This window comes from Pimephales promelas, chromosome 21, assembly GCF_988280905.1.
Source record: "Pimephales promelas chromosome 21, fPimPro1.hap1.1, whole genome shotgun sequence".
NCBI classification, from domain to species: domain Eukaryota; kingdom Metazoa; phylum Chordata; class Actinopteri; order Cypriniformes; family Leuciscidae; genus Pimephales; species Pimephales promelas.
The window spans coordinates 29118367-29143859 of NC_142789.1; the positions used below are offsets into that span (position 1 = coordinate 29118367).

General features: G+C 36.4%; 1 protein-coding gene across 3 annotated transcripts in view; it reads left to right on the forward strand.

Annotated features, from left to right (window-relative positions):
• flnba (filamin B a) overlaps positions 1–25493 on the forward strand; it is an 87715-nt gene that overhangs the window by 32490 nt on the left and 29732 nt on the right. For all 3 annotated transcript variants that reach the window (XM_089124909.1, XM_039673601.2, XM_039673602.2), the window contains exons 2-23: positions 190–438; positions 1160–1257; positions 2834–2981; positions 5480–5673; positions 6605–6767; positions 6842–7042; positions 10477–10614; positions 11478–11604; positions 14932–15068; positions 15183–15376; positions 15903–16016; positions 16094–16237; positions 17487–17610; positions 18411–18571; positions 18655–18745; positions 18828–18997; positions 19080–19197; positions 19508–19764; positions 20793–21390; positions 22390–22563; positions 23529–23691; positions 24866–25026. In XM_089124909.1, coding sequence (XP_088981035.1) covers positions 190–438; positions 1160–1257; positions 2834–2981; positions 5480–5673; positions 6605–6767; positions 6842–7042; positions 10477–10614; positions 11478–11604; positions 14932–15068; positions 15183–15376; positions 15903–16016; positions 16094–16237; positions 17487–17610; positions 18411–18571; positions 18655–18745; positions 18828–18997; positions 19080–19197; positions 19508–19764; positions 20793–21390; positions 22390–22563; positions 23529–23691; positions 24866–25026 — 3924 coding nt within the window. The remainder of the gene's footprint in view (positions 1–189; positions 439–1159; positions 1258–2833; positions 2982–5479; positions 5674–6604; positions 6768–6841; positions 7043–10476; positions 10615–11477; positions 11605–14931; positions 15069–15182; positions 15377–15902; positions 16017–16093; positions 16238–17486; positions 17611–18410; positions 18572–18654; positions 18746–18827; positions 18998–19079; positions 19198–19507; positions 19765–20792; positions 21391–22389; positions 22564–23528; positions 23692–24865; positions 25027–25493) is intronic.

Here is a 25493-nt window from a genome sequence, read left to right on the forward strand (position 1 = left end):
TTAATTTCTTATCAATTGAAGAAAGAAAGACATGGACATCTTGGATGACATGGGGGTGAGTAAATCATCAGCAAAAGTTTTTTCAAAAGTGAACTACTCCTTGAAGTTGTTTGTTCTTTTTATTTATTTATCATTTTGATTTCAGCACTAATTACTAGCTTGTTTATTCTTTTTCTTGGCTCCCAACAGACAGCAAAGCGATTGTGGACGGGAACCTGAAGTTGATCCTCGGTCTAATATGGACCCTGATCCTCCACTACTCCATCTCCATGCCCGTCTGGGAGGACGAAGACGACGACGAAGCCAAGAAACAGACGCCCAAGCAGAGATTGCTCGGCTGGATCCAGAACAAAGTGGCGGACCTTCCCATCACTAACTTCAGTCAGGACTGGAGGAACGGGCGGGCGCTGGGAGCTCTGGTGGACAGCTGCGCTCCAGGTGAGGATTCAGAGCTCGTAATGTTCTCCACGAGGGGAAAGGTGTTTGCATGCAGAGCCTTTCATTCGTGCGGCTATTGTTGTTTATTGGACAGCTGGGCTCGTTTGCTCTGTTTATCTAGAAAGTGATTTGACTGGCAAAACACATCTGTGAATTAGTCCAGAACTGTTTCTGCTTAAAACATTAAAGTCCCCTGGACATTTGAAACATTTTTATTCCTTGAATTTTTCTTGAATGTAACTCGACACCATTGCCTCATTTAGGATACGGGGTTCTATGAATATGCAAATAAGCCCCGCCTCCACTCACGTTGATCTGATTGGTTACAAGGTCGTTTGTGACGTCAGAAACACCGGCGATTTTTAAACCATGTTTTTGAGACCGCCTTTGGTTCACTGCAGTATTTAAGGAAGAAATACCCAGCAATCCTGTCGACTTGACGCATGGTTTGTCTTAAAGCGTATTAAACACACCACATAGACGCATAAACAACACTTAAAAGCTTGATTTTCACCACAGGGGGACTTTAATGTAGTATTATTCGTAATTCAGGACCTTTTAGTGCATGTTTTATGATAATCATTAGATAATTATATAAAAAACTCTTCAAGCTTTTCAGTATTCCTGTCACATTTAGTACTCAGTATGTGTTCGCCAAGACTGACTTGTTAAATATTGCTTATACTTGGGTCAGGAGTTATAAATGTGTTTTTTTTTTAAGGCCTATGTCCTGACTGGGAGATCTGGGACTCGAATAAGCCAGTGGAGAACGCCACGGAGGCCATGCAGCTCGCTGATGATTGGCTGGGAATTCCACAGGTGAGCCCGTGACCTTTAACCCCAGGATGAGACTAATTAATCAGCATTAAGGCGCCACAAATCTGTTGCTATGCCAGTACTGTAAAGGTTCTCTTTTCCTCCGCTCATGCTAACAGCTCAATATCATCCTCCGATAAGAATAAGGGCCGTGGGTTAGGCGCACATGTACAAATGCATTAGAAATACACCGTGTGTTTGCTTTCAAGTTAATAGGATAGTCACCGCACCTCAATCACACCTCAGCAAACACACGTGTGTTTCGCTGATCCGCTTCAGTTACATGTGCATGATTTTCATTTTACTCGTGAAGCGGAAGGTTTTTCATTAATTCAATTGAATTGATTTCACGTTTATCTGTATAGCGCTTTTAACAATACACATGCACTGAGTCCACATTACAATTTAGTGATTTGTTGTCAGAGGTGACTAAGTTATGCATTTTAGAAATGTACATTATACAGGCGAAACTTGAAAAATTTGAATATCACCAAAAAGTTCATTTATTTCAGTAATTCAACTTAAAAGGTGAAGCTAATATATTATATAGACTCATTACATGCAAAGTGAGATATTTCAAGCCTTTGTTATAATTTTGATGATTATGGCTTATAGTTCTAAACTTTTTTACAATATTCTATATTGTGGTTGTCATAAGCTGTAATCCATAATCATCACATAATATCTCACCTGTATACAAAGTTAGTTGGCTAAAAATATTTTAATTTAAACAATGTCATAATTTAAGGCAGAAACGATGAGCTTATTTGAAGTAATGATAACATGTTTGTTAAAGGAGTAGTTCACTTTTATAAAACTTTTGCTGATAATTTACTCGCCCCCATGTCATCCAAGATGTCCATGTCTTTCTTTCTTCGGTCGAAAAGAAATGAAGGTTTTTAATGAAAACGTTCCAGGATTTTTCTCCATATAATGGACTTCAATGGGGTCCAAACGGTTTAAGGTCCAAAAGACACTTTCAGTACAAACTGCAAACTGTTCAAAGGGCTTTAAACGATTCCAGACGCTCATTTTTTTAAAAAAATAACAAAGTTTAAGTTTTATAAGATTAAACGCTCGCCTTGCTCTGTTCTGTGATGCACGTTCGTGACTCTCCTGTTCGATCTCGTTCAACAAAATGAACAAATCTTTTTCCGAATCGATTCGTTCGTTTCTTTCGCCGAATGAACCAAATGACTCGGAAAAAGACCCTTATTCATCGTCTGGAATGGTTAAAGCCCTTTGAACAAGTTTGCAGTTTGTACTTAAAGTTTCTTTTGGAGCTTGAACCGTTTGGACCCCATTGAAGTCCATTATATGGAGAAAAATCCTGGAACGTTTTCATTAAAAACCTTCATTTCTTTTCGACTGAAGAAAGAAAGACATGGACATCTTGGATGACATGGGGGTGAGTAAATTATCAGCAAAAGTTTTTTCAAAAGTGAACTAATCCGTTAACAAATGATTGCAGAGTTTGCATCAACACAACACACCAAACTTTGTGTTTTAAACCGTTTTCACTCTTCAGGAATCAAACTACTAGTCTCGCGTTTTGCTTCAACACTGTCTGTCGTTCCAGGTTATTGCTCCAGAGGAGATCATTGACCCCAGTGTGGACGAGCAGTCAGTTATGACGTATTTGTCCCAGTTCCCGAAAGGCAAACTGAAGCCCGGAGCCCCTCTCAAACCCAAACTCAACCCTAAGAAGGCACGCGCGTACGGCCCAGGTGAGACGCTTTAGCTTACGGATATTCCTGTTGTCTCATGTTTATTTATTGCCTAGTTACACCTAGCGTTATCTATGAAACACCTAGATATGTTTAAGATTAGCACAGATTCAGGTCATCATTCCAGAGTTTCAGGTTATTGTTTTTAAATGGAGCGTTACGATCAGAGACTTTCTCAGAGACTGAAGTGTCCCAGTATAATCAATGTGGCGTGACGAGATTTGACGTTGATCTGTGATGTCTCCTGCTTTCTGTTAATATTGAGTTTGGTCGTATTCGTTAGTACCGTTTGAATAAAGCACAGCTCTGTCAGGTTTTGTGATGGATGGATTGGAAATGTGCCTCAGGTGCTCTTCGTTTCAGAGTCACACTTGTTATCCTCCCGGTCAAAAGTGACCGGACACCTAAAAATGTAATTTCCTCCATCCCAGTAAAACCAATGCAATTTATTTTTGTTCTATAATATTTATTCTTTGTAATTTAGTATTTTGAGACAATTTGATTGAATTTATTAACATTTATGCAATATTTATGGTCTATTTTTGCCATGGAAAAATATATCTATATTTCTATATATATATCTATATATATATATATATATATATCTATCTATATCTATATATATATCTATATCTATATATATATATATATATATCTATATATATATATATATACGGTGTGTGATTCTCTTCATATGTGTATATATATATATATATATATATATATATATATATATATATATGAAGAGTTCAGATGCAAAAGCCTCTAAATGCCATTTGAAATTTTCTTCTTTAATGATGATTTTTATCAAACTTGTATATTTAAGTTCAGTAATTTCACTTAAATAACAATTAATAGGTAATTATCATTGCCATTTAAGTGAAATTACTGAACTTAAAAATACAAGTTTGATAAAAATTATCATTAAAGAAGAAAATTTCAAATGGCATTTAGAGGCTTTTGCATCTGAACTCTTCATATATATTATTAAAAAAAAAAAAATTAATGCAGTATTTTAGTTTAATATAGAGTCTAGGCCTTCAGGAAAAAATTTTTTTTGAAGAAAATTAGCACCATCTGGTTACAGTATAGAGAAAAGGCGTAGAATCATGGTGTAACTCAATGGAGAAGCATGTGAATTCCCCAGATGTTTATGAACACTTTTTCTTTTTTTTTTTTTTTTTTTGGGTGGATTTGAATATATTTGAAACAATCTCAAAAACGATTTTTTATAAAAAAAAAAAATGTAAGAAAAATAAATTAAAATTTGTGAATTTTTGTGTTTTTGTCAATTTCCCATTAATTTCCTTTGGAGGTCATTTTTGACCAAAGACCACAAGTGTGACTATTTTTTTACGACCACTTAGCATGCTCAGATCATGACCTCAATTTTTTTGTGTGTTCACATGCATAATGCCATAAAAGTCACCAAGTTTCGTAACACTCAGATGAAGCTGTGATTTTTAAAAATTCAAAACATACTTTTTGTAATCAATTTATTGGTGTGTATATGTATAAAAGTTTTTATGTGTGTAGGTGGGTTTGTCTGTTTTGCACTCTAGATGTTGTAGAGTGTCACCCCTTTCCTGCGGTGTACTTTTTTTTAGAATTGTGGACGATTTGTAGATTGCACATATAAAAATTCAGAGATTTTTTTTTTTGTCAATTTCCCATTCATTTCCTATGGGGGTCATTTTTGACCGAAGACAACAAGTGTGACTTTTTTTTACGACCACTTGGCATGCTCGGATCATGACCTCAATTTTTTTTTTGTATTCGCATACATAATGCCATAAAAGTCACCAAGTTTCATAACATTCCGATGAAGCCGTGATTTTTAGAAATTCAAAACAGAAAATTTTTCGGTCAGAAATGAGGGTTAAGCTGTAAAAACGGTGGCTAATGAGTTTAAGAGTTCTGATTCTCATACCTCTACAACTTTTCTGTGACCTAAATGACTAAAATGAACCACAAGGTTTGCAGTGCTTTCTGTTTTTGAACCAGCGTATAATTTACAGCAGAGAATGAAAATGTCATATTTATGTTATTTTTCCATTAAGTGATGATGTCCTCTCTGAAAGCACTACAAACTAAACGCCACACAGTTCCCCTTGGTTCTTAACTCGCATGTTCCCTGTAGAGAACTTTTGATTTCAGTGGTAAATTGAATCACTGTTTGGAAATAAAGTGTTTTATGAGCTCAGAGGGCCTGTGTGGTTGTGGGGGTTTGTGCGGTTTGCCTCAAACTAAAAACTGAGTATTTTTAGACCATTACGAAGTAACTTTTAACTTTTTGACTGCTGTTTTCGATCTGATGTGTTTCTTTTTGAGCATAAATTATGCAACAAAGAAGAGGATTAATGTGGATCGGCGTGGACTCTGCTATTATTTTACATTTACAATGATTTTTATTATATTTTTAGTTATCTTTATTGTTGTGTGAATGGGTGTCAACTCTGATTTTTTTTAAATTTTGTATGCTCTCTGTGTGTGTGCAGGTATTGAGCCGACCGGGAACCGGGTGATGCGTCCGGCTGTGTTCACTGTGGACACCTTCAGCGCAGGTCAAGGTCAGGTCATGGTCTATGTTGAGGACCCCGAGGGCCGAAGAGAAGAGGTCAAACCTGTGCTCAACGAAGGCAAAAAGACCTTCAGCGTGACGTACATCCCTCAGGTCATGGGACCGCACAAGGTCAAGATCTAAAGCAGTGCTTCTCAACCTGTTGTCTACAATTATGATCGATTTGCTGCTTAATATTTCTGTGAAAAACCATTCAAAGGTTTAGGCTTAGTCCGATTAAAAAGAAAAGAAAGCATTTAGTACTTTTATTCAAAAAAGAAGCATTTAATTGATCAAAAGAGACAGTAAAGACATTTATAATGCAGCAAATTTGACTTTCAATTAAATGCTTTAAATTCACCAAAGAATCCTGATGACAACGATGTGAAGCAGCACGACTCATTCCAACATTAATAATAATCAGAAATGTTTCTTGAGCAGCAAATCATCATATTAGAATGATTGATTTCTGAAGGATCATGTGACACTCAGCTGAAAATTCAGATTTAATCACAAGAATAAATTAGTTTAAGTCAAGATAAAGTCAAGTCACATTTATTTATGTAGCGCTTTTTACAATACAGATTGTATCAAAGCAGCTTCACAGTGATAACATGAAAGTAGTACAACACAGATCAATAATATTGTTGAACATTTAAATGTCCCAATTTAATTAAATATATTAAATATATAGTTTACTATATATATTACTATTAAATACATAGTTTACTATATATTTACGTAGAAAACAACTTTTTTAAACTGTAATATTTCACATCGTTACTGTATTATTTTAATCAAATAATTGATCAATTTGGTGAGAAAAAGAGGCTTTTTTTTGTCATTTTGAGTGAGTGTTTGGGAATCACTGATCTATTGTTGTCCAAACTGTTTTTTTTCTTCCATGCTGTCGTCCCGTTCAGCACATTTACATTTCATAAAAGTCACATAGGCGTATATGACTAAAAACAGTCCGTCTGGTCTATTATGTGTAAATAAACGGCAAATCTGTTTCCATTCACTTTTCTGTGAAATAGACTGACATTATTTGTGCAATCCTCAGGTCACTGTGCTTTTCGCTGGACAGCAAATCCCAAAGAGCCCGTTTGAGGTGAACGTGGACAAAGCCCAGGGAGACCCCACTAAAGTCACGGCTAAAGGACCCGGACTGGAGCCGCTGGGCAACGTCGCCAACAAACCCACGTACTTTGACATCTACACTGCAGGTCTGACATTTCTGACTCGTTTATAGGATCGTTTTCTTGAAGAAAACCAGTGTTGAAGTCTCTGTGTTAACCAGGTGCCGGAGTGGGCGACGTGACTGCCGTCATTAAAGACGCTCTGGGTAATAAAAACACCGTGGAGGCCATCATGGAGGACAAGGGGGAAAGCATCTTCCGTTGCACATACAAACCGGTCCAGGCTGGTCCTCACATCATCAACATTACATTTGGAGGCATCGCCATCCCTAAAAGCCCCTTCACCGTCACCGTCGGCCCAGGTACTTTACCCAGCGCCCTCTTTCTGAGCATGCAATTAGTTTAAACGCACTGGTGAGACAAGGAATGCAAGAGTTTATTAGTGTTTTTCATTAAACAGTGCTATGTGCTGGTTATAAATGTAAAGGTAAGTGAATTAGCGCTGTGTTTTAGGGTCTCGGATGTGTGGATTGCCTCATACAGTTGTGTTCTTGCTGAAGGGAAAGACTCTAGTAATTGCATGTAGCAATTATGGGATTCTGCAACACACTATAAAATGCGTGTAAAAGAGCCGCAGTTGACCAGAGCACTCGTTTGTGGTGTGTGTGATGCCGCCAACTTCTTTAAAGCCGACGCGTCATGCCATTTTAAAGGAGTAGTTCACTTTAAAAAAAACTTTTGCTGATTATTTACTCACCCCCATGTCATCCAAGATGTCCATGTCTTTCTTTCCTCAGTCGAAAAAAAATGAAGGTTTTTGATGAAAACCATATAATGGACTTCAATGGGGTCCAAACGGTTCAAGGTCCAAAAGAAACTTTCAGAGTCTTATCAAGCGAAACGATCGCTCATTTAATAAATAAATAACAAAGTTTACGTTTTGGAAGCACAAATGGTCGCCTTGCTCTTTTCTGTGATGCGCGTTTGTGACTCTCCTGTTCGAAGTCGTTCATCAAAATGAGCGAATCTTTTTTCGAGTCATTTGGTTCATTCAACGAACAAAATGAACGATTTGACTCTGGAAAAGATTCGTTCATTTTGATGAACGAGTTCGAACAGGAGAGTCACACATCAGAACAGTGCAAGATGAGCATTTAATAATAATAATGACTTTAATTTATATAGCGCCTTTCAAAGTACCCAAGGACGTGCTTTTGTGCTTATAAAACTTTTGTATTTATTTTATAAATGACTGATCGTTTCGTTTGATAAGACTCTTATTCATGTCGTTGATGTCGTTTAAAGCCCTTTGAACAGTTTGCAGTTTGCACTGAAAATGTCTTTTGGACCTTGAACCGTTTGGACCCCATTGAAGTCCATTATGTGGAGAAAAATCCTGGAATGTTTTCATCAAAAACCTTCATTTCTTTTCGACTGAAGAAAGAAAGACATGGACATCTTGGATGACATGGGGGTGAGTAAATTATCAGCAAAAGCTTTTTCAAAAGTGAACTACTCCTTTAAGGTTAGCCTTCATTTCCATTATCTTTTATCCTAACACCGTTAGAATGGTGTTTGTTTGCCGTGTAATAGAAAGAAATTGAAAATCAAATATATGCATTGTTTTTTTTTCATGCACTTTTTGTTGTTTTTGTTATTTCTGAAGCTCTAAAAAGAGATTCTGTGCAGTCGCTGCTACACTTTGTCTATTTTCTGCTTGTGGACTAGTGAATCTGTGCGTCACTAAATGCTTTAAACCTTGTAAAACACCAAATTCCTTTTCCCTGAAACCCCTTTTCCGACGCAGGTAATGTGCAGCAGTTCTGTTTTAACTTTAGTTGGTTAAACGCTATCATGCTCATGATTTTACAGGCTTGTTTTTGCCATTTAATTTGTTTGCAACATTGTTAAATCCAGTGATGTGGATTGGAAGATTTCTTCTTTTTTAAAACTAGTGCCACACGAGTCGTGTCTTGTGTGCATCTCAAATTATTATTATACTTGTAATATTATTTTCTATACTTTTTTCACCAAATTGTTCAAGCAGTCTGTTCATGTTCCCCTATAACAGTCACTTTTCTTTTTTCATTTCATGCATCAGCTCTATATTTTTCTTCATGGTTTTGTGAGGACAGTAGCTTTAGTGTTCCCATAGGATCCTGTCGATCATTTTTGGATGTTTAAAGCAATTGTAGTGGGGCAGGGTTTGACGAGCATGAGCTCAGGAACCAGAACACGTGAACCACTGAACGAGGAAATCAGCCACATGATGTGCCGTAAACCCAAACGAGCCCCACAGGAAAATGGCTTATGCATTTGAGCAGATATTTTTACTTTAACTGCGCAAGATGTTATTTCAGGACGTTTCACAAGCAAATTAAAGAGTTACATTACAATCCATTAAGTAAATCCATTTGGCTCTTGATATATTTCCTAATCCTAAAAACTCTACTATGAATAAAGATAAGTGGAAATCTAGAAGTAAATGAATAACATGCATTAAAATTGGTGCATATTCTCATCAATGTTCAGACGACTCTTACAGTAGGTTGGGGTGTATTTTTAGAGTTTGACATCATAAAGTCAGTCTATATTTGTGTTTCTGTCACGACGGCTCGGGATGAATGAAGCTTTGTGTCTCGATGGCACTCGGCCGTCCCGCTCCACCCTGACGCACATCTGAAGCTAATGAGAGAGCGGAGCGGGGATCCACCTCACTCTCCGGCACAGATGCTATTACGCTGAATGTGGGTTTTGGCTCGCTCTCTGTGGACACTATTCTGGTGTTCTGGAAACATTACAGGACTTCATAATGTATAATGGTAGGGTAATAATGGAGTGTTTAATTGTATGTCTGGTATTACGCAGAAGGATTTTGGATGAAAACAGCAGATCCGCAGGCTGCCAGAAGAGAGGGTTTCAGTTCATTTAAGCTTATACCTCGTCATATTTGAAATTCTTGATCCTGATTGGCTGACAGACATACCAAGACGTTAATTTTCTTTAACCACGTTCAGAAATTGGGGTGAAGATTTTGAGGAATTATGTTGTAGTGGATTATATATTGTGGTGTTTTATACTGCATGTTCTAGTAATTGCACTATGTTTGCCACTTTATTTCATATAAAAAATGTTTAAAACATGCATTACATAAATTTGCGTGTAAAATATACATACACACATACATATGTGTGTGTGTATATGTATATATATATATATATATATATGTGTGCATGTATATTTATTTATTTATTTTTATGTACTATATATATATATATATATATATTATGTAGTGTGTATATATATATATAGTACATAAAAAATATATATAGTACTATATATATATATATATATATATATATATATAGTACATTAAAAAAAATATATAGTACTATATATATATATATATAAAGTACATAAAAATATATATATATATTGTACATATTAAAAATTATATATTTATATAATGTATATATATATATATATATACTGTGTATATATACTGTATATAATAAAACATAAATATATTTTACAAATATATATATATAATAAATTTACTTTAAAATACTTAAAAATAAAAAATAAATTAAAAAAATAAATAAATTTAAAAAATAAATAACATTAATATTAATATGTAATAAACTTTAATACTTTAACTTACACTATAAACGTTACATACATGGGTATATAGATGCATAAAATATATAGATTAATATTTATTTGTAATTTTTTTTGTGTTAATAATTGGCTGTAATGTCCAATAAAGCAGCGTCTTGTCATGTTTCCTGTGTTTCAGCGTCTGTTCCCGGAGCGTGTCGTGCGACTGGACGAGGTCTGCAGCCCAGAGGTGTGCGATCACGACAGGTGGCGGATTTTAAGGTGGACACTCGTAACGCTGGCAGTGGAGATCTGAAGGTCACAGTTAAAGGACCCAGTAAGTTACCCAGGGTTTCCCCATACACAGCACGGTTTTATTCACGCCGCTAGGCGGTCTGAATACCATGGACCAGATTTTCGCCTCACAGAACGGGGAGGGAGCAGCAAGGCGATGACGACATCATCAGTTTGTTTATACCTATGGATCAAACATGGCGGCAGACGTGAAGTTACCTTTCGACGCAGCCTTGGATATTGTTCCAAGTAGTTTAGAGTGCAAATAAATCTAATTTCTGTCGCTCTACATGCGTCATCTGGTATAATTGAAACGATTGGCTATGAGCTACGCACAGGCGCGTTTGATAGACATTCGTAGCACCCAATAAACGGCTCTGGGCATTCGTAAACCACGCCTCAAATACGAGAAAATGAACGTTTCCCAGTCTCAATGTCAATAAGATTCGGTCTGACGTTAGCCAGGCGACCAGTAAGTAACAATAAAGCACAAAAGTTTACTCTCTTGACCACAAAACTTTTAAAACCGTTCCCGATGTCTCCTGCTCTATTAATCTTCGGTAATAAATGACCATGTTAGTAGCATGGCACTTTTTCATGTTGATTGTGTATTTGGAGTTAGCTTCCCAGACTCTTTTGCCCAGATGGCACCATCTACCCATATCAAAAAGGTCAAACGTCAGCTTCACTGACTGTGATTAATGACCCGACCGGGTCACAGATGCTTCACTGACTCAAGTTTATCTCTTTGGAATTTGCACTGGACTCGAAGGGGCTTCGAGCAAAGGCGATCCCGATTTATCATCATAATCTTCAGTGTATGATTCATAGTAAAGTATCTATGAGGTCCTCTTATTCTTCTCTAATAGTTTGATTAAATAGTACATGTTTTTTGTTCTCTTGCAGAAGGCCTAGAGGAGCCTGTGAAACAGAAGGACGTCTCAGATGGTGTGTACGCATATGAATACTATCCACACACACCTGGCAAATACACCGTCACCATTACCTGGGCCGGACAGCACATTCCCAAGAGGTGAGCATCTCCCGAACCAATCGCATCGCTAAAACTCGTGCAGCCGGAGCGACTTGACGTACGAGACCAGTGAGGTCCGAGAAATCTGATCGAACGCTCCGCAGTCGTGGTGCTACCAATCGTGTCGAAGCGGATCAGCTCCAGATGTTCTCAGTGTTATGTAGAGCTGCCAACCGGATAAATCTGATCAGGATTGTTTAGGTATAAAGGCAAAGTCGTATATAAACAGATGAGGTTTGGGGTAAATGTGTGTGTTTTGGTCTAAGTCAGAACAGACCATGTTATAGATAGTTGTGGGATTTGAATAAAGATTGGATTTATTGTATTCAAATTCATGATTGCAAAAGGGTTGTTTGTACATCTGAAAGGGTTTAGTGTTGAGTGTGATGATTATGATTGAGTATGACTTCATTTTTCTTTTCATTTCATTTATTTATTTATTTCAACTGGGACAATGTGCAAAAAAAACATTAATTAAAGATGCTTTGCAGCAGATTTAGCTTAAGCTAGTTTCCATCTGCAGTCCCCGAGCAGGTGAATTACAATATAAAATGTTATAATTAGTCACTCAAATACAACTATCAATTAACTTTAACATCCATTCTCTATTTCAACCATCAATAAAACCTCACTAAAAAGTTATATTTACATACGTAATTATCTGTGCTGGCGCAACTGGTTGTTCAATAGCACTTTCCTTATGAAAAGTAGATATTATGCTAGGACAAAAAAATATATTGTTGTTACCTAAAACTTAATGTTTTGCTTTATTGGAAAAAAGCTAAAATAAGATGTGATATATTTTATAAAATATTTTTTAAAATAATAAATGTTGCCTTTAACTTGTTTTATTTCAGTTAAAGTACTAATGGAAGCTTGTTTTCACCATGTAATTAATCTCAATTATTTTTGTCACATTTTTTTTTCACAGAAGTGTGAAATGTAACAATGAATTGTGCAATTCCGAGAAGTCAAGTCGCCATTCCGAAACAATTTTTTCTCAGAATTGTGAACTCTATTGTGCAATTCCAAGAATTCCGAGAAGTCAAGTCTGTTACATTTTTATTTTATTGCCTGCAGTAAAAAGCTTCCATTTTAAAAATCACTAAAAAAAAATTATGAATTGAAGCTAAATAGAAATCTTTTTTTAATAAAAATGTCAACAGCACATAAAAATATTTAACCAACTAAAAAGAAACTGATAACATAAAAAAAGAGCTAATTTTTTTATTATTATTATTTTTTTTTAATTAAACTAATTAAACTAATTAATTTAACTAATTATTTTTTATTATTAAAAATAAAGCTAATTTAAAATATTACTAAACACTATTATAGTATATAAATAACACCCGGGTTGATTTTCCAGTTTTATTTTTGTAATTTGTAAATGAGGTTTTGGTCATGCCGCCCGCCGCTAGTATGATATGTAGGTGGTGCGCACTGCCAGGAGGACTCATTAGTGTGTAACCCTTGGCTCGTGTGTAACCCTTGGTCGTGGAAAGCGACATGACGACATGCTCTCCTGTGTGAGTGTGTGTTCGAGGTCTGGAAACGCAGCGTCACACGACACGAGACCGCCAGGAAACGGCCGTCGCGTGCGCTAATCCGTGTAGATGTTTAATCGCATTCATGAGCCAGCTGATGAATGTGGACCGTATAGAGTAAACATCTTATTTAACACACTGTGGAACGGAAATGACAGCTGTGTTTTCAGTCGGATTTGTTTTCGCTCAGCGTGAGAACATGCTAGTTTTATTTGTAAGCACTAAAATTGCACCTTTTAGATGTTTTTCACCTTTTTTTGAGGTTTTATAAGCCTGCACTGTGTGTGGCCTGTAGTATTAACGGGCAGATGGACGCTTTCTGGTGATCACATGCATGCCGGAGTGTCAGCCAATCAGATCACTGTGGAAGAGACGGGCTCGCATTAACACAATCACCCTCCTGTTAACCTGGACTCTTACGCTCCGACACGGAGACGTGACCCCTATTAAAGTTAAATATTGAGGTTGCTTCTATTAACACAAACTCTTTTTGATGGGAGGTTTCCGGTAACGTCGAGTCCGAGCGCTGATTTATGACGTGTGGTCGGATCTGAAAGGGAACGTTTTCTTAAACTGTATGTGCCGCTAAAGCTGTCAGGTTTAACACACATTTGTTTAAATAAGGTGTTTAGATATATGCTCATTTGACACATAATGGGCTTTTGGGGATTTAAACTTAGTCACGTTTATTTCTGTAGTGCTTTATACAGTACAGATTGTTTCAAAGCAGCCTGGGAAAATGAAAATAGTGTCATCATTCAGTGTAGATTCAGTTTTGGTTTTAAAGATCATCAATTATTAAGTTGATTTCGTTCTCTTCCAATAGTGTCAGTGCAGCCAAATGCATTAATAATGAATTGAATTAATAATGAATATTAATAATTGTGTTCAGCACTTTTTAACAATAATAATATTGAACATTTTGCTGATCTTTTATAGTAGTTTTTCAGACATTATTTCACCTCAAATTAGGAATATTACATTTAATAAAGGTATATTTTGCATAGACAAAGCTTTTTTTTTTTTTTTTAATTTTCTGCAATTTGACAATTTTCATGATATTTTCCCCAAAAATTCTCATTATTGTCATGCATTGTTTTTTCCTGATTATTATTCTCAAAGTTTTTCTCATTGTTTTTTATTTACATTTGAATGTCTTTTTTATTTTTTGCTCAAATTGCATCGGATTTAGTTTTTTTTTATTTATTTTTTTATTTATCCTTTATTTAACCAGGTAAAAACTCATTGAGATTAAAAATCTCTTTTACAAGAGAGACCTGGCCAAGATGCAGCATAAAATACATAGACACATTTCAACATATATAAAAACACATCAAATACACATACATAAATATCACAAAGACCCTGTGCTGGAAAAAAAAAACAATTAATACAATTTTATGAACAGTTACACTGACCAATGTCCTCCTGGTCCATATTCTTCAGCATTGATACAAACTGTTTCAATTATTCTTATTATTCTCAGGCTTTCGTTATTAAAATTCTAAATATTTATTTATTTGTATTTATTTTTTTATTGTTTAAATCTGCAGTGCATGAATTGCATTGCCACAATTTAAATATAAAAAATTTGCATCACATAAAACGTTTTGATCAACATTTACTTCATGTTCATGTTCTTCACAAATTAAATGGATGACCGCTTAAGGGTCCTACAATATGCTTATGCAAACTATATTTCTTTTGATTTTTGTATTGAAGTCTTGTCTGAACATGAACAATGATTTATAATGTATATGTGGCGTTTTCTTGTGTCCAGCCCTTTCGAGGTTCTGGTGGGCAATGAAGCCGGACCCCAGAAGATCCGTGCGTGGGGTCCGGGTCTAGAGGGAGGCTGCGTGGGCAAGTCTGCGGACTTCGTGGCCGAATCTATCGGGACTGACGTCGGAGTCCTCGGTGAGGTTACAGGCTTTTTACCGCACCAGATCAGCATAGACATTTACTGTAGACACCGAGACCCCAGCCGGTTTTGCCAGCCTATCATATCATCTGAATACTTTATATCTGTAGGCTTCGCCATTGAGGGTCCGTCTCAGGCCCGGATTGAGTGTGAAGATCAGAATGACGGCTCGTGTAATGTGAAGTACTGGCCCACTGAATCGGGCGAGTACGCCGTCCATGTCATGTGTGATGATGAAGACATCGAAGACAGCCCCTTCATGGCCTACATCGTCCCTGATAACAAAGCCAACAACGTCAGCCAGGTAAATGCGGTGGAAAAAATCATTTACTTCCTATATATATATATATATATATATATATATATATATATATATATATACAGTATATATATATATATATATATTATTTATTTATTTATTTATTTATTTTTATTATTTGTTTTATATATATTTCAATTTTCATGACAATTAAGCACATTTACACCAATTTCTTATTATTATAGTATATCCTGAATTTTTTTTAGATGTTTTTATTATTATTAGTGATTCTCTTTATTGTATTTTTTTTTTTTAATTAGAGTTGGTACTACACTGCCACAATCAATAATTTTTAAAAAATTGCATTAATTGTTATTTTATTCATTAAATAGGATTCATTATTCTCAATCATCAATGTAATTACTATATAAATGTTTTTTTAATATAAAATATTTTTTTAGTACAAATAGTGCAAACACAAAATGAAGTACTCTGACCCATGCATTTATTAAGCTACGTATGACCGACTGAGAAAATTAGTTTTTCTCAAATGTTGTTAACGTGTTTGCAGGTCAGGGCTTATGGGCCGGGATTGGAGAAGTCCGGCTGTCTCATAAACAAGCCTGTTGAGTTCACCGTCGAGGCCAAAGATGCGGGAAACGGACCCCTGAGAATCACTGCACAGGTTTGATCGAGCGTCAGCTAATGAGAGTGTGCTGAATCTGAACCCATGTTGCATTTTAATGTGGTTCGTTTTCCCAGGATGCAAATGGCGTCCCCATCGACATGAAGGTGAAGAGTAAAGGAGATAACGTCTACTCCTGCTCATACACCCCGACCTCGGCCGTCAAGCACACGCTGGCTGTGACCTGGGGAGGCGTCAGTGTTCCCAACAGCCCCTTCAGGGTAAGACCAACAGAGTCAGAGGTCATAACCGCTAACACACACACTAAGGAGACTTCAGCTGTCGGCACTAACACCGTAGAGGAGCTTATCACACTAACTAAAGCTGATGCTCTTAACACTCCGACCGCCAAATATCAACCCGTCATCATCATAACCACCTGCGTTATGGAGCGTCGCTGCTTTTCTGGCAAATAATTTATTTAATGCTTAATGTGGTACATCACATCGGTGGATAAATGCTTACAAAAAATGTTTTCTAGTGCTAATGTGTGATTGCATTGCATGTTTCTTATGAGCAAAAGCGCTGGCAAACATATTTTTTTGGCTACATAATACAATTTTTAATCAGAATTAATTAGTTTTCTTTTTGTCTGTTTTATCTTTTAATAAGAGAATCATCCATTATTGCTTGTTACTACAAAAGCACAAAAATCAGTATATTTGTGATTTGAAAGTTATTTTCAGACATGATAATTTTGCACAGTAGGAAATTGTATTAATTATACAGACACTGACTACTTCGATGATTGTAAAATGTTGTATTGTGGAGTTGCTTTTTTCCAGAAGTCAAGAATGAAACTCAATCAAACTTGATTTAATGTAGATTTTTATTTATTTATAATAAATAACATGGTACATTATTTATGACTGAACTAATAATGCTAAATGTTAAGTGCATGCATGGATATATAAAGGAGTGCTCAGTGTTTCAGAGTTCAACATGATCATTTGTTCATGTCACTCTATAATCTGGCTTTTGTGGTCCTCACAGTCCATTTCACAAAGCAAACTCACTGCGTAGTTTAAAGAAGAGAGCTTTCTTTTGCTTCACTGCTCATGCAAACACTAAATATGAAAGACTCTGGAAAAATGCAGCGTTCAAACGAAGTACTAACATGTTAATGTGTGCGGAGGGGAAAAGGGACTTTCATAACGCATTTAAGTGTTTGATTAATGACTGAATTCATGCTTTCAAAATGTCACTTTCAATAAATTCTAATTCATGTTTTAATGTCGTCGTGTGATTTATGTGAGTTTGAGTTTCATTTGTATTTTCCCGTCTTGAATGAAGTGGAAAAATGACTAATGGCTAGAAGTCTCATAATACTAATTGTTTGTCAAAGCAACTTTATGCCCTGAAAATGCATCAAATGACTTAATATTTTTCTCGGACTGTGCAATGTTTTTTTCTCATTCCCTAGTAACATTATTAGCTGAAATTAACAATCAGGAGGCTTTATTCTTGTAGGTGAATGTGGGAAAGGGAAGCCATCCACACAAAGTGAAAGTGTTTGGCCCAGGGATCGAGAGAAGCGGCCTGAAAGCTCACGAGCCGACACACTTCACCGTGGACTGCACAGAAGCTGGAGAAGGTAATGCATGTTTACTGCGTACACCAAAATCACTGCCATTTCATGTGTGAATTATACACCGTTTTTCTTTCAGGTGACTTTGTATGTTTGTAATTGCGTTTTTTGCCATGAAAATTGCTTTAGATGCTGACATGGCATTAAAGGAGTAGTTCACTTTTAATAAAACTTTTGCTGAGAATTTACTCACCCCCATGTCATCCAAGATGTCCATGTCTTTCTTTCTTCAGTCGAAAATTTGATAAACATTCCAGGATTTTTCTCCATATAATGGACTTCAATGGGGTCCAAATGAGAGTTTCAGTGCAGCTTTAAACGACACCAGACGATGAACAAATCTTTTGAACAAAATGAACAAATCTTTTTTCGAGTCATTCCGTTCATTTAGTTCGTTGAATGAACAAAATGTTTTGAAAAAAGATTCATTCATTTTGATGAACGAGTTCGAACAGGAGAGTCACGGAATAGAGCAAGGCGAGCATTTGTGTTTATAAAACTTAAACTTTTGTATTTATTTTTGAAATGACTGCTAGTTTCGCTTGATAAGACCCTTCTTCATCGTCTGGTGTTGTTTAAAGCCCTTTGAAGCTGCACTGAAACTCTCATTTGGACCTTGAACCATTTGGTCCCCATTGAAGTCCATTATATTGAATGTTTTCATCAAAAACCTTAATTTCTTTTCGACTGAAGAAAGAAAGACGTGGACATCTCGGATGACATGGGGGTGAGTAAATTATCAGCAAAAGTTTTATTAAAAGTGAACTACTCCTTTAAATAAAACAAAATATCAATCTATCTTTCAGGTGATGTAAGTGTTGGAATCAAGTGTGATGCCAACGTTATCAGTGAGAAGGAAGAGGATGTTGATTTTGACATCATTCCCAATGCCAATGACACCATCACTGTCAAATATGTTCCTCCTGGGGCGGGACGGCTCACAATCAAAGTCCTTTTTACCGATCAAGTGAGTGACCACCATTGAGATTTGTAGAAAAAACTATCTTTGAATCCGTTTTCAAGCGTTTGGTGTGTTCATTAAAAATTCAGGAAATTCCAGTCAGTCCGTTCCGTGTTAAAGTGGATCCTTCACACGACGCCTCCAAAGTGAAAGCAGAGGGACCGGGACTCGCCCGAGCAGGTTTGTTGTTAAACCGTTTGATCGCATCAAGAATCTGGGTTTAATTGATGATGATGACTCATGTCTCTCGTTCGATTTTCAGGTGTGGAGAGCGGGAAACCAACACACTTCACCGTTTACACCAAAGGAGCTGGCAAAGCTCCTCTGAACGTTCAGTTTTCCGGACCTAATAAAGGACAGCCCGTCCAAGACTTTGAGATCATTGACAACTATGACTATTCCCAGACTGTCAAGTACACACCAGTTCAGCAGGTAGGGATCTGCACTGGCTAAATGGACAAATTGGACATACTTTCAAGATTTTTCTTAATTCTGGTTTGCTGTACCAATTTAGGGGGAGATGGTGATAACCGTGACCTTTGGTGGTGACCCGATTTCTAAAAGCCCCTTCGCTGTTGGTGTTGCGGCTCCGCTTGACCTTGACAAGATCAAAGTCGATGGCCTGGAAAATCGTATGTCATATATATAATACAATTATTTAATGATTTTAGTTTTAATCCAAGATAAAAGTATAGCTAATGGAATATTGAATGTTTATTTACTTAATTATTGTCTTATTTACTTATTTAATTATTGCGTTTTAATAAGATCCAAGTCGACGGCCTGGAAAATTGTATGTCAAATATATAACATTTAGGCATTTATTTATTTTTAATCTGGATGGAATAGATAATTAAAAGTTTATTTATGGTTATAGTTTTATTTATTTTTAGAGTTTTATTTGGTTTGATTTTTAAAAAACTCTTTAATGTTTTATTTCAGGAGTGCAAGTGGGTGAGGATCAAGAGTTTGCCATTGGTACGAGTGGAGCGGGTGGACAGGGCAAACTGGAAGTCAAGATCACCAGCCCGTCGGGGAAGTCCGTGCCCTGCGTGGTGGAGCCTGGGAAAGCAGCCAGTCTGGTGAAGTACATCCCCAAAGAGGAGGGCGTTTACGTGGTGGAGGTCGTCTATGATGGCAATCCAGTGCCTGGAAGTCCTTTCCAAGTCGAAGCCATGCTGCCTCCTGATCCCAGCAAAGTATGTAGAAACCAGAGCATGATTACATTTCTTTTAGAAGGCTGACTTGTAAAGCACGTTTCATACATTATGGCAATTCAAAGTGCTTTACGCAAAAAATAATTACAAGAAAAGGATGACAATTAAAACAAAAGGAATTGCAAGAGATGCATGAGACGGTTATAAAATTAATTAAGAGTAAAAAGTAGGGCTGTGCAAAAATTAGTTGTGATTAATCGCATCCAAAATAAAAGTCTGTGTTTACATAATATATTTGTGTGTGCTGTATATAATTATTTTGTATATATAAATACCTATGCATGCATGTATACATTTAAGAATTATTTGTGCTTAAATTCTGTATATGTATATATTTATTTATATATATATATATATATATATATATATATATATATATATATATACATAATCTATATTATATAAATATTTTATATATGAATTACACATTTTCTTAAATATATACATGCATGCATAGGTATTTATATATACAAAATAATTATATACAGCACACACAAATATATTATGTAAATAATATATAAAATAATATATATATATATATGTATGTGTATATATATATATATATATATATATATATATATATATGTGTATGTGTATGTGTATATATATATATATATATATATATATATATATATAAATACACACACATGCATGTATATATTTAAGAATTATTTGTGCTTAAATTCTGTATATATATATAAATACATAATCTATATTATATAAATATAAATATTTTATATATGAATAACACTTTCTTAAATATATACATGCATGTGTGTGTATTTATAAATACAAAATAATTATATACAGCACACACAAATATATTATGTAAACACAGACTTTTATTTTGGATGCGATTAATCGCAATTAATTTTTGCACAGCCCTAGTAAAAAGATGATGCATAGGTTTAATTTAATTTGTTCCACAACTCCCAGTTTTACTCTGAGATTTTCCCATGTGGATTTGTACTGTTCTTTCGACGTGCCTACATGTACTTCTGCCTGTACAGGTCAAGGCGTTTGGTCCTGGATTGAAGGGTGGTCTTGTAGCAAACCCTGCTGAGTTTACCATCGACACCAAGGGCGCCGGCACCGGTGGACTCGGGCTCACTGTCGAGGGTCCAACCGAAGCTAAAATTGAGTGCTCCGACAATGGCGACGGCACCTGCTCCGTGTCCTACCTCCCCACCGAACCCGGAGAGTACCTAGTTAACATTCTCTTCGAGGACGTCCACATTCCCGGCTCGCCTTTCCACGCTGACATCCAGTACCCCTTCGATCCCACCAGAGTGGTGGCGTCCGGATCCGGGCTGAAGCGAGGCAAGGTTGGCGAGATCAGCGTGCTGAACGTGGACTGCACCGAAGCTGGACCTGGACAGCTGACGCTGGAGGCCGAGTCCGACTCTGGAGCGAAAGCTAAGACTGAAGTTCTGGACAATAAGGACGGGACTTACACGGTCACCTACATCCCGCTGACTGCGGGCATGTACACGCTACAGCTGAAGTACGGGGGGAAGACCGTTCCCAACTTCCCTGCCAAAGTGAACGTGGATCCAGCTGTTGACACCAGCAAAGTGAAGGTGTCTGGACCAGGAGTTGCTGGAGAAGGTATTGACGTCTAAAATCAACGGTTTTCTCATTGAATATCAAGATAAAATGGGCCACAAAAACCACTTCATGTGATGCATGCGTCATATTTTTTGTAGCCGATGGAAACGTTCGTGAAAATGTTTTTCTTAAAGGAGTAGTTCACTTTTAGAAAAACTGTTGCTGATAATTCACTCACCCCCATGTCATCCGAGATGTCCATGTCTTTCTTTCTTCAGTCGAAAAGAAATGAAGGTTTTTGATGAAAACATTCCAGGATTTTTCTCCATATAATGGACTTCAATGGGGTCCAAATGATTTTCAGAGCAGCTTCAAAGGGCTTTAAACGACACCAGATGATGAATAAGGGTCTTATCTAGCGAAATGATCGGCCATTTCAAAAATAAATTGAAAAAGTTTCAGTTTTATAAGCACAAATGCTCGCCTTGCTCTGTTCTGTGATGAGCGTTCGTGACTCTCCTGTTCAAACTCGTTCATCAAAATGAACAAATCTGTTTTCGAGTTATGACTCGAAGGGTCCTAGATAAGACCCTTATTCATCGTCTGGTGTCGTTTAAAGCCCTTTGAAGCTGCACTGAAACTCTCATTTGGACCTTGAACCGTTTGGTCCCCATTGAAGTCCATTATATGCAGAAAATCCTGGAATATTTTCATCAAAAACCTTCATTTCTTTTCGATTGAGGAAAGAAAGTAAATTATCAGCAGAAGTTGTTTTAAAAGTGAACTACTCCTTTAACGATTTTTCAACGAACCTTTTTTCCTTTGGCTTTCGTTTTGGACTACTTTGCTTCCGTAACTTGTCATCTTTCAGACTAGTTGAAAGGATATATCCAAAATACACATTTAAGTGTTTATTTTATCACACTGTATCTATTTTATATTTGTAGATTTGCAAGTTCAGTGCAAGACGACCCTTTGCCTGACGAAAGATGCCCTTTTAACTTTTCTTTATCTAAAGTCAATGCTCTCATCTTTGTGTTTTTCTTCTCTGGTCTGCAGGAGTTTTCAGAGAAGCCACGACTAACTTCACGGTGGATGCACGAGCTTTGACCAAAACTGGCGGTAAACACATTAAATCTTGTGTGAAGAACCCATCAGGCGCTTCCACAGACTGCACCATCAGTGACAACGGCGATGGCACGTACGGCGTGGAATACACACCATTTGAGAACGGTATATTCCACTTAAACACTGGTTTACATTTATATTTATACACTTGGCTGATGCTTTTATCCAAAGCGACAAGATGAATGCAATGCAAGTTATGTTATATCAGCTACTGGAATGCTACAGGTTTCATCTTGTACAGTTTGTATATTTTGACAAACCGCAATAAAGCTTTACACAATATACAGCTAATTCGGTCACATTTGTGAGGTGACAAGCTCATGATTCCTCAATGACGGCACGGCAATGATTGATTAAGACATTGTTCTTTCATGCATGTTTGGGGGTTTTGGAACGGTTTACTTCTAGACTAGTGGAAAGTACATGCACATTTAAGTAGGGGTGCACGATATATCGGCCACCATAACGGTATCGGACGATATCTGCTCATTTTTATCTTATCGTTATCGGCCCGATAATAAAATTTGGCTGATATATTAAAGCTGATAAATAATGAATTATTACCTTCAACACTTGACACCAGACAGATGCGCACTGTTCAACATGATTGATCTTAATTGCTTGAAATATGATTGGAATCAAAAAGGAAAATATAGTTAAATGTGCTGTCATATCGGCTACATGAAATTATATTGAGAATATTATAATTGTGTTAGGGGACGGATTTTAATTGTGAGACTGTTGTTTTTGCAATCAGGCTTTCAAAAATTATATCAAAATTGGAAAAATTAGATTTATCGGCCGATATATCGGTTATCGGCTCTCAAATATAAAGAATTATCGGTATCGGCCAAAATGTTCATATCGGTGCATCCCTACATTTAAGTGTTTGTTTTATTACACTATATATTTGCAACTGTGGATTTCAATACAAAAGAAAGCAAGAAATATGATATTAATACATTATGAACTTGGACGTAACAGTTGCTGCCTCTGAACTCAGTATGAGGACTTGAAAGCTTCATAAACTTGTTTCTTAGTGTGAATTTTCTTTTGTCTACTGGACACAGGAGTCCACAGTGTGGAGATTCTGTACGACGAGACTCCGGTTCCTAAAAGCCCGTTCCAGGTCGGGGTGGGAGAGGGATGTGACCCCTCGCGTGTGCAGGCCAAGGGCCCGGGTCTAGAAGAAGCTCTGACTGACAAACACAACAAGTTCTCAATCATCACCAGGTGTCCAAGTCTTACATTTTGCTATTTTTTTACTATTGTTTAAAACGGTGGGGTCAGTAAGATGTTACGAAATGTATACTTTTATTTAGGGATGCACGATATATCGGCCAGGATATCGGTATCGGCCGATATGTGTTCATTTTTAATGTTATCGTTATCGGCCTGTGGCCCATATATTAAAGCCGATAAATAATGTATTGTTCCCTTCAGCTGAGACACGTTGAGCACTGTTTGTTTTTTAATTTCTCGAAATATGATTGAAATCTCTTCAAAAAATGAAAATACGGTTCGCAAATCTGTTATATCGGCAACATAACACTATAATGAGAACATCATTATAATCGTGCGCTTGGGACATGGGTTTAATTGTGAGTCTTTTGTTTTTGTAATCAGGCTCTCAAAATTAGATAAAAATTTGGATTTAAATTCATCAGCCGATATATCGGTTATTGGCTTTCAAATATAAAGGATTATCGGTTATCGGTATCGGCCAAAATTTTCATATCGGTGCATCACTACTTTTATTTAGCAAGGATGCATTCAAAAGTGATGCTTAAGATATTATTTTATAATGTTACATTAGATTTCAAATAAATGCTGTTCTTTTAAACTTCATCAAATGATTGCACAAAACAATTAAGCAGCACAACTGTGTTTTCAACTTTGATAATAATCAGAAATGAGCAGCAAATTTTATGAAAAAAATATATATATTTCTGAAGGATCATGTGACACTGAAGACTGGAGTAATGATGCTGAAAATTCAGCTTTGGTCACAGGAATAATTCAGTTTAATATATATTCACATAAAGTTATTAAAAAAAGCTGTTTTACTGTATTTGTCGCAGCCTTATTGGGCAAATCTCCCCCAAAATTGGAACATACAATTAAAACACAAGTTTAAATACAGTAGTTTACATAAAATGAAATAAAAAAAATATATATATTTTAATGACAACTTAAATCTTTGTGAACTATTCCTTTAATAGCTTATGAAGTGGCATTTGCAATACATTTAATTTCCATTACAAAGTTTTTACTGTTTTTTTTTTTTAACAAATAAATGCAAACATCGGTGAGCATTAGAGACTTCTTTTGAACGCTAGTGTAGATATTGTTCTGTATACTACCAAGAACTTAAAATAACCGTTTCACCTTCTTCTGATCCGTACAGAGGAGCTGGTATTGGTGGTTTGGGAATAACAGTAGAAGGCCCATCAGAGTCTAAAATGTCCTGCAAAGATAACAAAGATGGCAGCTGTAACGTGGAATACACCCCGTACGTTCCTGGTCTGTACGATGTCAACATCACATATGGAGGACAACACATTCCAGGTACTGAAGAAGGCATTACTGGATCCCCGGTTTCCCCCTGCAAAACTATCCTGCAAATTAGTTTTCATTAGCTTTACGAGATCTCCCGTATCTGAGGAGAGCAGGCTACCACATTCTCACTGGTGGACATTATGGGCTCGCGTTTCATTGAAAACATTCGGCGTGCCAAGACCACATAGTGTGATTCTCCCACATGGATATGCAGATTGTTTAAATCAAGTGTCGGAGCAATATTTTAGAGGATGACGGTTGTTGGAAAGTTAAGATTAATTAGACTACGAACTCTTTCACGACGTGCGATAAATAAAACATGCTAGCATCTAAAACCTTGTTTAAAGTATCGTTGTTATTACTCATTAGATTTTATTTTGTGCCTGTTTTTCATGCGTCTTATCTTATAATCGCTCCATTTGAGTTGCGTTAGCTTGCATGGACACACTAATCAATGTCTGAATCTGAACGCGTTT